The sequence below is a fragment of the Tachypleus tridentatus genome, chromosome 2, assembly GCF_004210375.1.
Source record: "Tachypleus tridentatus isolate NWPU-2018 chromosome 2, ASM421037v1, whole genome shotgun sequence".
In the NCBI taxonomy this organism is placed as follows: domain Eukaryota; kingdom Metazoa; phylum Arthropoda; class Merostomata; order Xiphosura; family Limulidae; genus Tachypleus; species Tachypleus tridentatus.
Window position 1 is genome coordinate 67,725,271 of NC_134826.1, and position 16,616 is coordinate 67,741,886.

Below are 16,616 nucleotides of genomic sequence, written 5' to 3' on the forward strand. Positions count from 1 at the left end.
TCTGGACGTTTCTTCCAAAGTAGTGGTACTGTATGAACAGCTGTTGTTATTTATTTCATTGAATAATGAAACCTTCAGCAAAAGAGACAATTTAGAAAACATATAATTGTGTGGAGAGGGATAAACAAAATTATATGTTGTACATCATTAACTAGTGTTTTAGTAGTAAGTTTTTAATTTTCTTTATAAATAACCGTGGAAAAATAAAGCAAGGTTTAGATTTGACCATGATAATAAAAATACAACTTTTAAAGTTAGAACTGAAAAACTACTGCCAAGATAAAACCAATGAGAAACCCTCTTCATTAGAGACATTAGTTTTACTTAGATAAAAACTTAAATATTCTCTCTAAGAGGAGAAGTAAACAATAATATGTTGTATCAAAAGTGTTTTAAAAAAGATGTAAACCTGAGTCACAGCCAAGACTGAGTGAAATGCACAACTAGTTAAACCTAAGTCACAGCCAAGACTGAGTGAAATATACAACTAGTTAAACCTAAGTCACAGCCAAGACTGAGTGAAATGTACAACTCACTAAATGTGAGTCACAGCCAAGACTGAGTGAAATGTACAACTCACTAAATGCGAGTCACAGCAAGGCTGAGTGAAATGTACAACATTAAATGTGAGTGATGTTTTTACACACACCAAGGTGAGTTATTAAACAGTTGTTAAATAGAGCTAAATAACCTAAATATACTCTTCAAAACAAGAAATGCAAAAGGGATGCTTTTGTTATTTTAAAGAGAAATATATGTAATAACGTTACAAGCTCAGAGTATGTGATGTTACACGTGTTAAGGCACTGATTGTCAGACCAAAATGACAATAAAAGTTGTGTACTTTGAAAACGGAGGAAAACATCAGATTTTTCACCAAAACGCATGCGTGTCCAATAAATTTGTTTGAGAGATCTGCATGTTCTGCAAGTGCAACATGTGCAAAATCCCTATAAAAGTGACGGGTTCTCAGTTTCCATAGCTCAGTGTTAAGCTACCGACCGCGCATACAGTTACGCCAAGACTGACTGCAGCACAACGCAACAACGCCATTGGTCGTATGGAAATAGACAAATCTCAATCAGATGTTGCCAGAGCTGTGAATGTCCACCCAAGCACCATCACAAGGCTATGGAATCGTCACCAACAACATGGATCAACTTCGTGACCGCCCACGATCTGGCAAACCTCGTGTGACCACGCCCGCACAAGTTCGCAACATCCGGTTATGTCACCTTCGGGATAGGACCACCACTGCGACGTCTACTGCCTCAACCATACCAGGGCTGCGTAGGATTTCAGATCAGACCATACGCAACCATCTATGAGATGCAGGAATCTGACCTCGACGTCCAGTCAGAGGCGTCATCCTAACCCAGTAACATCGTCAAGCACGGCTGTAGTGGACTCGGGCACATCAGGTATGGCCTCATCAATGATGGAGGCATGTTTGGTTCAGCCGATGAATCACGCTTTATGCTTCGTAGGCAGGATGGAAGGACCCGTGTTTAACCTTCGCGATGTGAACGTTTTGCAACAAACTGTGTGCAGGATGTTGACAGATTTGGTGGTGGCAGCATCATGATGTGGGCTGCCATCACCTACAATGCCAGAACAGACCTTTTGCACATTCGAGGGAATCTTACAGCTCAATGATATGTCGACAAGATTCTTAGGCCCCATGTGCAACCCATCATGGTGAATGTCAATGATGTTTTTCAACATGACAACGCCCGTCCTCACACAGCCCGACTCACCACTGTCTTCTTGAGACACCACAACATCAACGTTCTTCCATGGCCCTCCAGATTTAAACCCCATCAAACATCTTTGGGACGAGTTGGACCGACGTCTGACGGCGACAACCTAAACCGCAGACTCTACCTCAGCTTGAAGCAGCTTTGCAGGCTGAGTGGACAGCCATTCCACAGGATATGATTCGTCATCTCATCGCCCATGGGCAGGAAATGCCAAGCAGTTATTGATGCTCACGGGGCATACTGTATAATTGACTTTGAGTGATGTTAAACTTCACCAAGTGAGTGTGGACTTCGCCTTTGCAGACTTTGGATGTTCAGCAGTGAATGTGCAAAGTTTCACACATGTTATACAGAACTACCTGGAATAAACTTGTTAACAATTTGTCTCATATTTTGCCTTTTGCTTTTCTTTTTTTGAAGAGTATATATTGTTACACACACACACACACCATAGTGAGTTATTAAACAATTATGTAGAGATAAATAAACTAAATATATTGTGTCACATACACACAGTGGGTACTTATTATACAGTTTTACTGTACAGCTAAATAAACTAAATATTCTGTGCCACACACACTTATTTTGTTTTTATCTTTTAAAATACTTCACCTTGCCTAACGAAACAAGTCCTGGCAAATTTGAGATAGTGTATAAACACAGATACTATTACAGTTACATAACGATTAGTGCTCCTATAACATATAACTACCAAAATTATCTGATAAATGTATCATAAAAAAATACCATACTTCCTAAAACGAGATATTTGCAATACTTTTCAAAGTTATAGATATACACACACTAATGCGGTAGTGTTCTCACTTACCTTAGATAAATCCACTCCTGTAAGAGCATGGACAGCTGGAGGAACCTGGCTGACCAATCTGTTTACTTCGGACACTGCTCCATCACTCCCACTGACCAGAACAATCTCGTCAGTTTTACTGAGTGGAGCTGAAATTTCTGCTGCAACCTGAAGATAACATTTACAGATAAGTAAACATATCTACAGATCTATGTAGATTGAGTACTACCATTTTTGATAGACTGTTTAGGTAGATTATTCATGATGAAATGTAGCTGAATGAACAGCAACTGTCTGTTGTTGAAATAAGTGCAAAGGATGACATTTCATAAGTCTTCTGTCTTCAGGTGCACGTGTGCGTGAGTCTTTATAGTATTTTGGTGGACTGTGGAGGACCTGTTATAATTAGTTGGTTTATCCCTGTTTCTGATTGGTTGAGAGACTTCTTGTGGGTTCAACCAATGGCAACCTCCAGTATGGAATCTATATTTAGTAAAGATTTTATTGTGTTAATGTAAAGGAATCCTTTGATTTTTATTTTCTTCCCAAATTTCTCTCTGTCAAACATTCAACTTTTTTTCCCAGTTTGTTTCCAGTTAGCATGTTGTGTTTGGCAATGGCTGAATTTTGTCTTGTACTATCTTTGTTCTTTTATTCTTGTCTTAACACAAAAAAACCTTCACTAAACAAAGATTACAGATTACAGGTGATTAACCTGTGGCTACCATTGGTTGAATTTACAGAAAGTCTTTCCACCAATGGAAAACAGGGATAAACCAGCCAATCATCTATTGTAAACACACCAGTAGTGCATTTTAAAAAAATGTCCAAAAATCTTAAGTTTTATTCAGAAAATTTTGGACCTGGTACATGGTATTTTAGAAGCTGTCACAGAAGTTTCTTTCTATCATCCTGTATCAACACTTCTTGTCTATCCTTAAACAAAGCTCCAACAAGCATGTAGACTCCAATTTTATTCAAATTGCCAATGTTGTATTGTTTAAGTTATAGGTATAAAGCTATGATATAAGATATAATGCTATGTTATTATGAGAGAGTAGTAGTTTAAGGTGGTATTAAACTGTCTTGCACCATTTTAAAGGAACCAAATTTACAAATCTCCTTGTACTGCTGGTAACCTTGGTTCACCATAAGACAAGTAGTTTGTCCAACATTATCATTTTAAACGTTTATTTGGTTAACAGTCACCCTTTCCATAAAGACATTCATTCAGTCCTACTGTCAAATTACAGTGAAACAACTATTAAGTGATATAAGAGAAGACGTTAGTTTCATGTTAAACCAACAGATGGCATCACATACAATCCTTGCTAAGAGGCACATTAAACAAAGGAGAATATAATGATACAGAAAATTGCTTAGACTATTGAAATATAAACTGAATGTATATTTCTCTCTTTCTTAGTTTTTAGATTTTCTCTCTTTTCTTTGTGCAAATCATACACTAACTTTAAAACAAGAAGTTTATTCAGTAAAGGGTACTTTAGTGGAATATTTTATACTGCAAAAAACAAAATGAGAGTAAGTAAGGTACAGATTTGTTACAATGTAGTGTTAGTTTTAGACAGCTATATTCTCATAACTCCTACTGGTAAGTCAAATAAAACCACAAGAACATTCAAGTGAATCTTCCTTTTTATGCAAGATGTGTGAATCAGTGTAAACACTTCCATGAGAGATTGGTTTTGCACTACAATCAGTTTAGATATATTACCAAGTTAAAATGTTTGAAAATAGTTTTTGGCAAAAGTTTATGGAAATCATGCAGAATTATACAGAAATTTATCAGAACTCAAATAACTACATAAAGTCTATAACATTTTTTCAAACTCTAACATTGAATTTAAGCTAAACTTTGAATATTTACATGAAAAACAGTAGTTTTAAAAGAAAGATAAAAGAAACATTTTTCTTCAAATCATGAAATTTAATTTTAGCATCTAAATTATAGAGTGCATGCATACAAATACAAGTTCATTAAATTGTCTGTTATTTCTAACTGGATAAAACTTATCATTGCTAAGAAACATTTAGATATAATAAGTCCAAATTATCCAAAATTCGTTATGGCAGAAACTCACTTGGAGTAAAATGTATCTCAGGACAGCCGATATATTAAAATAAAGCAGAGAGCAATGTTTCGACAATCTTAGGTCATCTTCAGATCAAAACGTTGTTCTCTGCTTTATTAGTAAAAGTGTTAATACCCATACCAGCCATCCCGAGATGCAAATAATTCAAAAGTTAAGAAAACATACCTTTGGTAGAGCTTCCAGTACAATACTCATAACAGCAGCATCACCATACTGCTTATAAGCTGCTGCCTTCATCCTCATTCTTTCTGCTTCTGCTTTACCAACTGCTTCTATTGCATAACCCTCAGAAGCACCAATCATCTTAATCCTTTCTGCCTCTGCTCGAGCAACCTCCACTGTTTGAGTCCTGACCATAAATATTTTTTTCACTGTTATTCAAAAAGATTTCAGTTTTGTTCTGGATTTTCTTCCAAATAAAAGTGTCTATTCCAAAGTCAACAGTTTATAACTGACTGTATATCAATATAGATATCTATCTATATATATGTGTCTGAAATAAATAATATAATGTTGTGCCACCTATTTAATGGTACCTCAAGCAAAAGTTCATAAAGTATTTTCAAGTTTAGTATATTAGCAATTTAGACTATTAGAAGAATAAGTACAGCATGTGCAACAACCATTTCTTTATCACAGAACATAACTTTAAATAAAAGAACTCTGCTCACAGCAAGAACACAACTTTCACCAAGACGGTATGTGAGGGTTTGATCATGTCTTTACTGATGTCATTTTTAAACATACTACTAAGAAACCAGAGATCTTAAAAAAAAAACTATTTTTTTAATAAAGAGTACCACTCTTAATGTAATGTATAAAAACATTATAGTTTATATCAGCAAATTCCAAACAGTTTTTCCATGCAGAACTTTTCAGAAAAATCCTATTTTTTAAACAAAATGTTAATTTTTAAGTTTTTTCAAAGTGGTGCAAATACTACAATTAATAATTACTAGCACAAATAGTGATCTATGAGGTAGCATTTCTGCTAGTTCTTTATAAAGTAGCATTTACTACAAGAAAAGCTGTAAATATGGCATAAAATAAAAACATTTAAAGTCCATTCTTGTTACCACTACCTTTTCATTTCTATACTACCTAGTTTTTTTTGTTTGCTTGAAAGTCAATTTGTTGAAAATATTATATGTAATATCTAAATAATCAATTTACATCAAAAATTACTGATAACATGACTGGAAATTCATTAAATTTTCAAAAAAATGTTTATGGAAAGCTACACAAAGACTATCTGCACCACCTATCTGTACTTTTGAGCTTACAGACTAAATTGAGGAACCAATTTTTGCAGCAACTGGACACAAACCATGGGCCCATGGATTCAAGTCCAACATGCTAACCACTAGACTACATCTGTCCATCTAAAAAAAGAGGTGTGTTTTCAATAACAAATGATATTAATATTTGGCACATTTGAGATTTAACTTTCAAGAATTTCACTTTTCACTTGATGCGACACACTTGACATTTAATCAAGGTTTCAAAAGCAAAAGTATTTCATGTATTACACTTGTCTCATGTGGTCATTCTAGATCTATTACAACTTTTAGATTCTGGTATAATTAATCATTCTAAAAATAAACAAAATCTTTCTTTACAGCAGAACATTAACCAGTACACCCCACACACTATGTTACCGTTGAACATACCGTTTACCCTGAGCCAACATCTCTACTTTGTAAGCCTCTGCCTCTGCAGGTAACCGTACAGTAGCCGTTAGTTCTTTCTCTTTCCTCTGAATCTCCTTTTCTTCCACAGAGATCTGCTTCCTTCGTTCAACAATATCAATCTCAATTTCCTCGTTTCTTATCTTTTGCTTCATTTTAGCTGCTTGTAGTTCATATGCCAGCTGAGCCTCTGCTTTCTAAATAACAATAAAAACCACTTGATATTATCAACATAAAATTGATAAAGAAAATGGAGAAGAAAAAATAGAACAATGCAAACTAATAAAATAAACATGTCTATCTTTTATTATTCCTGGTTCCTCAACAATGTATCTATTTTAAAGTGGTTAATTTAAAAGTCTAACTAATGTTATTAACCTAACAACTCGTGTATAATGCCACAAAGATACGTGAACTTCAGATTACATAATTTAACAATTACTTTGAGTCAACAACAGTCCTTATTAATGACACATTACTTACTCAGATTCTCTAAGTTTTTTTCTGAAGATTAAAAAAAAAAAAAGCCTCATAAGTCAGTGAAAGGCTTAATCTATGTCCATTCTTACTATATAAATCAAAAGCATACAATCAGTAAATGTTTTTTCAACCTGATTATAAGTAGAGATGTCACCAAGACTGAATGGACAGGACCAAGAATCAATCTGTTGAAATCAAAGCCAATATTTATATGATCAACCTCATAACACTTCTGAAGAAACACAAGAACCACAATTATAACTGTTCTGTTGATTATAAGGTTGTCCACATAAAAATTATATTGATCTCAATGTTTCTCTAGTCTCTTGAGTAAACGGTAAGGTTTTCACTTTGTGTGCCACTTTAGCTGTTCTATACACAGTAAAAGTGTTCTTTTGGATTTCCATGTTGTGTAGATAAAATCACGTGGTTTTATAATTCTACTGATATAATAATTACAAATGATTATAAGAGATTTAGAAAAAATGGCTACAAATAAGTTATTTAAGAAAGAAATGGATTAGATCAACAAAAGGGTAGAAAATAACTATAAGAGAAGTAAACAATAATGGTATAGCACATAAGAAAAGGCAGAAAAAAATTCAAAATAGTTACAAAAAATAAAGATGAAAAGCAGAGAAATTTGATGTTGAGATAAATGGAAACAAATATTGAAAACTGATAAGTAAGAGAAAGAAGGGAAGTGAGAGACGCCTGCACAACATGGACGAAAAGACGTTTTGATAGAACAAAGAAAAATAACTGGTCAAGGATAGGAAACAAAATGAAATGATGGCTTAAAGAAAACAGAGTAAGGATGTAGGAGATAAGAGAGATTAATATAAGAATAGAGAAGAAGGAGAAAAAAGAGAAATTTTGCAGAAAGATGAAGATGAAGAAACTAGTGGTAAAGAAGATGAAAGAGAAGAAACATTATAACAGCATGACTTAACATAATGTTCAAATTTACATTAAACAAATGTTTCAATAATTTACTTGTTTATTACAGTATTTAACTGGCAGTTTTATTAATCTCTTTGATAAAATATAGCAGCTATATTCTACAATGTAAAAAGTAGAATAAATGTGATCCAATTTCACAAGTAACTACCAACATGATCATATTACTAACAATCCACAGAGCTTCACACTTTGACATGTTTATGAAATATTTTTCGCACCTTTGTGTTCACTTCTCCATCAAAATTGTTCTTCTGTAGTTGATAAAGACGGTGAGAATCTTCTATCTTCGTGTTGGCCCCGTATTTAACATCCATTGCAGACTTCTCACATTCAGCTTCCTGTGCAGAGACACATACATCATTCAAGTATGTCTGTGATCGTTTCAAGATTTAAATTACTTATGTCACACATCCACATTTTTATGAATATTTTGGGTAATCAGTAATTATGTTGCAGTGAAAGTTTGGTTCTGTAAGTATACAAAAACATGAAAGTACCTCAGGCTGCTAGAGGTTTCCTCTTATCAAGTTAAAAACATTTTAACAAGTACTCTACAGAACCATGTTTTGTTAGTTACTATCTTTAATTGCTAAACATTTTTGTAACACAGTTACTTGTATTCCTGCATCTCTCTCTGCTTGAGCAACTCCAATATCTGCATCTCTTTTCACTGCTGCAGTTCGTGACTTCCCAAGAGACTCAAGATACTCGACTCGATCAAAAACATCCTTGATGGTAAAACTGAGAATTTCAATGCCCATTCTACCAATATCTGGAGCTGCAACCTCTCACAAGAGAAGCAACTGATCTCGATCCCGGTACACTTCTTCCACTGATAAAGTACCTGGAAAATAGAAATTCCATTTTAAATTCTCATAGACTGAAAACTAAATCATTCTCAGAAATATCTCCATGTAGAATCTTCATTAGAACAGATCATATGCAATAATGTTTATTTCAAGAATGTAACTAATTTTATAATAATTATGTCAGTCACTGGAACAATTACAATAAATTATTAGTTTGTTTTGTAATTTTTACACAAAGATACTCAAGAACTACCTGTATGTAGTTGTCCCTAACTTTGAACTTGATAGACTAGAAAGAAAGATAGTTTGCCAACAGCAGCCACCATCACTATTCCTGACCAACTAAACAGTGGGATTTGACCATCATCCTCACAGTGAACCCAACACCATCACATCTTGGGCAACTCTTGACTGACTAAACAGTGGGATTTGATCATCATTCTCACAGTGAACCCAACACCATCACATCTTGGGCAACTCTTGACTGACTAAACAGTGGGATTTGACCATCATCCTCGCAGTGGACCCAACACCATCACATCTTGGGCAACTCTTGACTGACTAAACAGTGGGATTTGATCATCATCCTCACAGTGGACCCAACACCATCACATCTTACGCTACTCTTGACTGACTAAACAGTGGAATTTGATCATCATCCTCACAGTGGACCCAACACCATCACATCTTAAGCTACTCTTGACTGACTAAACAGTGGAATTTGATCATCATCCTCACAGTGGACCCAACACCATCACATCTTACGCTACTCTTGACTGACTAAACAGTGGAATTTGATCATCATCCTCACAGTGGACCCAACACCATCACATCTTAAGCTACTCTTGACTGACTAAACAGTGGAATTTGACTATCATTCTTACATTGCACCCAGAATTAGGAAAATGATTTTATAGCCACAGGATGCAAAGCATGAACCCTTAGATTCACACTCTAACCATGTCCAGCTTCTTTCCATCAGGACAATAACACAAATAAAATGGTTCCTTTTTCATTTATTTCACATGCACTCACACACTGATGGAGCTATATCACAAATATAACATTATTGTAATTATTAAGAACTACTGCTTAAAAATATACCAACCAGATGAGAACATAATTATACATTATAGAAACTGGTCAAGATTAGTAACCCAATTCAACAGAAAATTAAAAGCTATATACATTAAACTGCATTGAATCACCAACTGGGTACCCTGGTTATTAATTCATGAAGTTAAGAGAACACATAGGTTCCAAAAACAAAAAGCAACTTTAAAAGACAGAACTGAACTGGAAATGATACTGTTTTATTAATGATCACCAAAATCCCAGTAATAATGTTATAAGGCTTGTCTATCTCAAGAGCTTTGAGGTTCCTTCTGTATCCAAATCACACTCTATGCCAGCAAAGAAAAGTTTGTTAACCAAACCAAAGTAACACGTAGATTAACATTATTATAAACATTACAGTTAATAATAAAATAACACAGTAAAACAGCTGTTTGTTAACAACTGAGTAATGTTTAATAACCAAATGTTAACATAAACACTGTTAATTAAATTTTATTTATATATTTTATAAAAACACATTATGGCCAAATATTTTAATGCAACCTTATGATTCATAAGTACAATGAAGTATGTATACATCAGTGGTTCTTAACTTTGTTGGAGGTACTGAACCCTGAAAGTTTCATACTTGCATTCACTGAACCATTCGTAATTGGAAAAATAAAATATGATTTTTTGAAATTCAAAACATAAGTAGATATTTTATTAGTGCACAAAATGAACCATGCATACTGATGCACAATATCACTGTGTTCAAAGAAAAAACCAACAAAACATGTATTTCACACAAAAACATAATTCAATGAATATTTACTGCAATTCAATGTGACTTTTGCTGTTGCCTTTCAGAGACAAGTTCAGAAATGCGCGGCTTCACCTTGGCAAGTGCCACTCTCATATAATTTTCGCAACAAAGTCTGTTCATTTTCTTCGTTTAATGTCTACCAGCATCGAAAAGGATTGCTTGCAAAGATACGTTGTAACAAACGGTATGAGTATCTCAAGGGCTTTCTTAGCAATAAGAGGGTACGCTATGATTTGGTGACACCAAAACGTTGAGAGCGTTGTTGTTCTGAAAAGTTGCTGTTGGACCCGGCTCTGCTGAAGTTCAATGATTTCGTCGAGGTATTCATCATTGACATCTGCTGTCGCAACACTAAACGTGAACAGCTGTCTCACCCATGCTGGATATGATTCTCTGGTGGGTAAGTATCCATCAAGAGACTTTGCGAGCTCCTCTAAGTGCATGGCAATCACTTGCTTCAGTTCCCCGGGTATAGAAATGTCTCCGAGTTCAGACACATCTTCGATCTTACTTACACAGTCGTTCAGCAGGGGAAAGTTTGCGAAGTTATCATTCTCTGTTCGTCGTTTCCATAACGGTAGCTTTTCTTGAAAAGCCTTCAGGTTTTCTTCCACTTTGATGATGTTGACTCCACCGCCCTGCATCTGTTGATTGAGAGCATTGAAGATATTGGCTATGTATGCCAAAATGAGAATGAACTAAGATTTTTCGAAGCAATCTGCATGACAATGTTGGTGCTCTAGCAAAAACAGGGCTAATTCCACATGCATGGCAAAAACACGATTCAGCACCTTTCCCCGAATTCAGAGCCCATTTAATTACATAGCTCTTTGAAGATGTGGTGCTTCAAGGCACTATTTCACACAAAGTTCACACATTCCACTACAATTTTTAATCCTTCTGCCAGTTATGAATGCAAGGTTTTTGTTGGCAACGCATGCCTGTGCAGAACACAGTGCGTTACAATGATGTGTGGTGCATCGGCTTTCACCAGCGCACCAAAACCAGAGTTTCGTCCCAGCATGACTGGAGCTCCGTCCGAACAAACTGCAGAAACCATATCCCACGAAAGATCGTTGTCTCTGAAGAAGTCATCCACAAGTTTCTTCATGTTGGCTGCCTTACTTCTTGTTGTAAGAGGCTTACAAAATAAAAAAGTCTTCTTTTATCTCGTCATTCTTCACATAGCGCACAAGCTGGCTTAGATTGGAAACGTCAGTGGTCTCGTCGAGATGAAGGCTGAAATTTGCTGGGCTTGAAATCAGATCTGCAACTACTTGAGCCAAGATGTCATTGCTCATGTCATCTATTCTGCTGCTGATGGTGTCATTTGAAAGAGGAATTTGGGATAACTTATTTTCAGCAGCTTTTCCCGCCATGATATTCGCCATCTTCATCTTTAGGGAGTGTTCAACGCAGCTGGTTTTACGAGCGTTTCACCAATGATGTGTGGTTTGCCCTGCTTTGCGATCAAGTATGCAACTTCGTACGATGCCGTGAGGATCAGTTTGTTGATGGGTACAAAGCCGAGAACAGGCAAAGTAGCCTTTTCATAGAACCTGGCTCTTTTTACCTTGAATTCAGCAAGCGTTGTGTTCTTGTATTTCCCATCTCCATGCAGCTTTAAGGAGCGTTCTCTTAGTTTTGCCAGTGCTAGACTAGAATTGCTCAACTTGGCATTGCAAATCATGCATTGAGGGCGCTGACTCCCAACATGTTCCGTTACACACGTGAATCCATATTGTACATATTCACCCAACCACTTTCTGTTTTTGCTCGACATAGTATGAAGGGATTGAAAGATTAGGAAAAAAGTCACAAATGACGAACGATTACTACAGTCACAAGTCGACTGCTAAGAGCACAAAGATCCCTGTAGCATAGATATTAAGGCCAGGTGATGTGGCGTGATCAGCTGCAGCCAATGATGGCCAAGTGGAACATGACGAGTGGGGTGAACGGAACGGACACACACATAGTGTGTGTGTCTTGACCTCCACTGAACCCCTGAGAGTGACTCACTGAACTTCTGGGGTTCAATTGAACCCAGGTTAAGAACCACTGGTATACATTATTAATGGAACATTTAAGGGTTGAAACTTTGTAGAATGGAACATCGTCCTCTACACTTGTGTCTCCACAACACGCAGTTGCCGTCCATTCTACAAAGTTTCATCACAAATACTCTGCCTAAACAACCTATCAAAGAATTAAAGGGTTCTTTAAATAAATTCCAATTGTGGTAAAAAAAACAGCTACTAGGCTGCTAAAACTTTTCTTACTAGGAAACAGGACTAAAAAATAGCCATAGAATCTTCTTTACAACTTCACATATTAAAGGAATGACCAATACTCAGAATGAAGAACAAGTTGAGAGTTTCTTTTAATATTTATTTTGACAGTTTTTATAAACCTGCCATAATTTATAGTTTCATATGTGACACTGTTGGAAACTTAAGTTGCAAGACAAGGGTTTCCATCAAACCTTGGTATAAAAACTAATTCACACACATGACACTTTTGGAAACTTGTTTCAAGATTAGGGTTTCTATCAAACATTGGTACAATAAATAAATCACACATACTACTTGTAATTTATGAATTTGTAAGAAATTAAAAGTGCAATAAAAAATTATTCAGATTTTAAAAGAAATCTGAAGAGTAAAATATCTCAGACTTCAATGTATCCTGATAAGCATTTAACAAAGTAAAATACTGTGTATATAACAAGTCCTATATACCAACTGAAGTTGTGATAAACTTACCAAGGATAGCCCGCAAGTGCCCCTCTAAAGTCTGCAAGATGACACACTGGATGTGATCAACATTTTTCCCCAAAAATTGCTCAGCTGCTGTTGAAAGGAATTCCTTTTCTGTCATGACCTTACACTGGGCAACACCTGTAACTGTAAGTGGAACACCTTGGGCAGTTTCAACATGTTCACATCGAGGGGTCAAGGTCATGACCTCCAAACTCAACCTGCATAGAATCACATAAACCAATAATAATGTTGATTTTATATATTTTCATACAAGGAACATTTATGTATATATATATGTTTTTAACTAATTTTTAGCATAAAATTTGTGGTGGGTTCCTTTTTGAAATTATTTAATGAACATCAGTGGTAAATTTTTCTTTCATTGTGTAAACATATCATGAGTAAAAACAACACTATTTTATTGATATAATGAAAGAAAAAATCTTTATTAAAAATTATTTAGTGGTAGACCAATGACAATGTGTATACAAATCACAGATTGGGTGTTTCTTCAGTGGTGGGCCAATCTTAAAACCTAAATAAATTACAGATTGTATTTTAACTTCCTTAAGGAAGTAAAGTGTGGTTCAATTTAACACAATTGTGATCAAACGAAATTCCCGAAGGAATAACAACAGCGTGCATTCGTTTATTACCATACACCAACAGGCGAATAACTAATAATAAAACTCAGCTTTTGTCATGTGACTGTTTTAAACACTGGTAGAGCTCAGTTACACCTTTACACTTTAGAATAATGCTCTTCTTCTGATGTTTTGAGCGGATGCGGATGCTATACTTCTAACCGAGACAAGTGTGAAACGCGATACCCGCATATTGCAGTTTACACCAAATTCGTTCGTTTAACAAATTTTCTTTCGCGATAAAATATAACAACACGTACGTTCAGTTTGAAATATCTACAGAAAGAAAAGGTTCAACTTGAATGGAAGCAGATCTTCTGGCCATAAAAATAATTTAACGATGAACTCATTCTAGTAAAAGAAAACGCTGTTGTATTTTATCAACAACGAGGCGAAGACGCGTGCACACGAAGACGGGCTTCGCCGTACATGTACATCTTATGAGGCTTAGTTTGACACATTTCACTGAACCGAAATAAACCAGGACAGGGAGCAGCTTTGATCTTATAGCTTTTTTTAACGATTTTGTTTTTTTCGTCCACTGTTTGGGTCCCTACCATGATCGTAACGAGCAGTGTGGAAGCAGAGGTCATATCTTCGATATTTTTTTTTCTTGCTTGTTTCACTAATACATGTAATTACATCGTTACCTTAAATCCCCAATGAAACCATCATAAATTATACGTATATTAGCTCTGTTTACGGTGATGCCCCCTCCGAGAAAAGAAATGAAATATTCATTGTTAAACGAGTTATAAATCAATGTTACACAATCTGTTAGAATTACACTCTTATCAATGTTACAGTTTTTATCAGTTGTACACTTCTTGTATTCCACCACCGTGCACAAAATAAACAAGTTTTATGATGTACAACCAATAAAAACATGAGCGAACTTTAAAAACGTAGTTCTAATTTTTTAAAACAATACTAAAAAGCACGTGTTTTGTGTCAGGGACTTGAACTGTACAATAATCTGTTAACGATACAAATAATTTACTAACGGAAACAACTCTATAGAACAAACCAGAATAAATAAACTTAGAATTATAATTCTAATACGACGTTAAATATTTTCGAGCGGCCTATGTTGGTAACTTCAACAACCTTATTAAGCTGCACGAAGGCTATCTGCGCTAGCCGTCCCTAATTAAGCAGTGTAAGACTAGAGGGAAGGCAGCTAGTTTTCACCACCCACCACCTACTCTTGGGATACACTTTTACCAATGAATATTGGAATTGACCGTAACTTTGTAACGCCCCATGGCTGAAAGGGCGAGCATGTATGGTGTGACGGGGATTCTAACCCGCTGTTCTTTGGGACTTGTAATGTAACTTTGCAAAGTAAAAATAGAGATATTCTTTTTCCAGCATGAATCCAGTTTCTAGCGATTCCTACACGGAATGGTGAAATAACAGCTACACTGTCGCACGTTTTCAGTGTCTTCACTCGTTAATACTAAGGTTTGAGGTAGTTATGTTTATATACGTAAGTAAATTATCATAAAGGTAAACGATGCTATACCACAATTTTGTCAGTTTCACTCGCAATCTAAACATTATTTAAGTTAAACTTAAATTGAACATCACATCAGTGACCGGACTTACTAAAATTCAGTTCATTTCATGAGGGCAAAGGGAACATATTAGGGTTATTTCTTTGTGTGTGCGCGTGCGCAAATATTCGATTTGCAACAAGCAAGTGAATGACAATTTCACGCCGAGTTTTTCAAATGTATTAATGTCGTAACACTTGTTATAAACGTCACTTAAACACAAACAAATTAATGTTTACAATGTTAGGTTCGTACAATGTATTAATACTGTAACGCTTGCTTTACGTGTCACTTAAAAACTAAAGATTCTGTTTTGTAATATAAATAAACTTTCAAACTGGTAACTGGGTAGGTAGGAGGGGGTGGAGGGAAAGACGAACACGATTAAATAAAACGAAACGAAAATAGACATCTCAAATTTAAATGCACTTTTCCACTTGTGTAATAAATAACAGAAATACTGACAATTTGAATTCTGCGATCTAACTTTCAACTCAGAACGCTAATCAACGAGTCATAAGTTGATGGAAAAACGAGTTTATCAACTTCGCGTCAGCTGAGACCTTTTAAACCACAAACCGATTTACTATTATATTTTAGCGGAGCAATAAGAAAATTACATCGGGTTCGGATTTCTGGTGATTATAAGAATCCATTACATTTTAAATCCTCAAATACCAAGAACATGGAGGCGTATCAGTTAAGCTTTTTCAGCCACTATTTTCTTGCGGTTTTATAAATGTGTCAAATCATACAAAAGATACATAAATAATAACCGGTTTATACTGCAGTAGTTTCCGTGAGGGTGTGTTTGTAAGGACAAACGTGCCAAACACATCTCGTCGCAATAACTTGTTGCAACGGATGCGTATTACAAAACATGATTCTGGTTATCACAAAACATCAGTTCTTGCCAGCAAAACAAAACTAAAACCTCTACGATCGTCTGAGCCGACGTCAAGTCAATTTAACAGCCTTAGATATTCTCAGGCTCATCTCTGTGATACTGTGAGAACGGACGAGTTCTGGAAAATTAGTTGATATAATAACTTCAAAATAGAAACGTATATTGGCAATCTTACCTCTATTTCTTGTAGATCTACCAAACATGTTAACTGCACTATTAGTTAAAGCTCTGGAATAGTTCATT

At 35.5% G+C, this 16,616-nt stretch overlaps 1 protein-coding gene across 1 annotated transcript in view; it reads right to left on the bottom strand.

Moving 5' to 3' along the window:
* Window positions 1-2,532: 2,532 nt before the first annotated feature.
* Window positions 2,533-16,616, bottom strand: part of LOC143244101 (flotillin-2-like) — a 31,146-nt gene continuing 17,062 nt past the window's right edge. Inside the window, 6 exon segments of the mRNA XM_076488171.1 lie at window positions 2,533-2,736; window positions 4,848-5,031; window positions 6,353-6,567; window positions 8,032-8,151; window positions 8,428-8,657; window positions 13,270-13,484. Coding sequence (XP_076344286.1) covers window positions 2,548-2,736; window positions 4,848-5,031; window positions 6,353-6,567; window positions 8,032-8,151; window positions 8,428-8,657; window positions 13,270-13,484 — 1,153 coding nt within the window. The 3' untranslated portion in view covers window positions 2,533-2,547.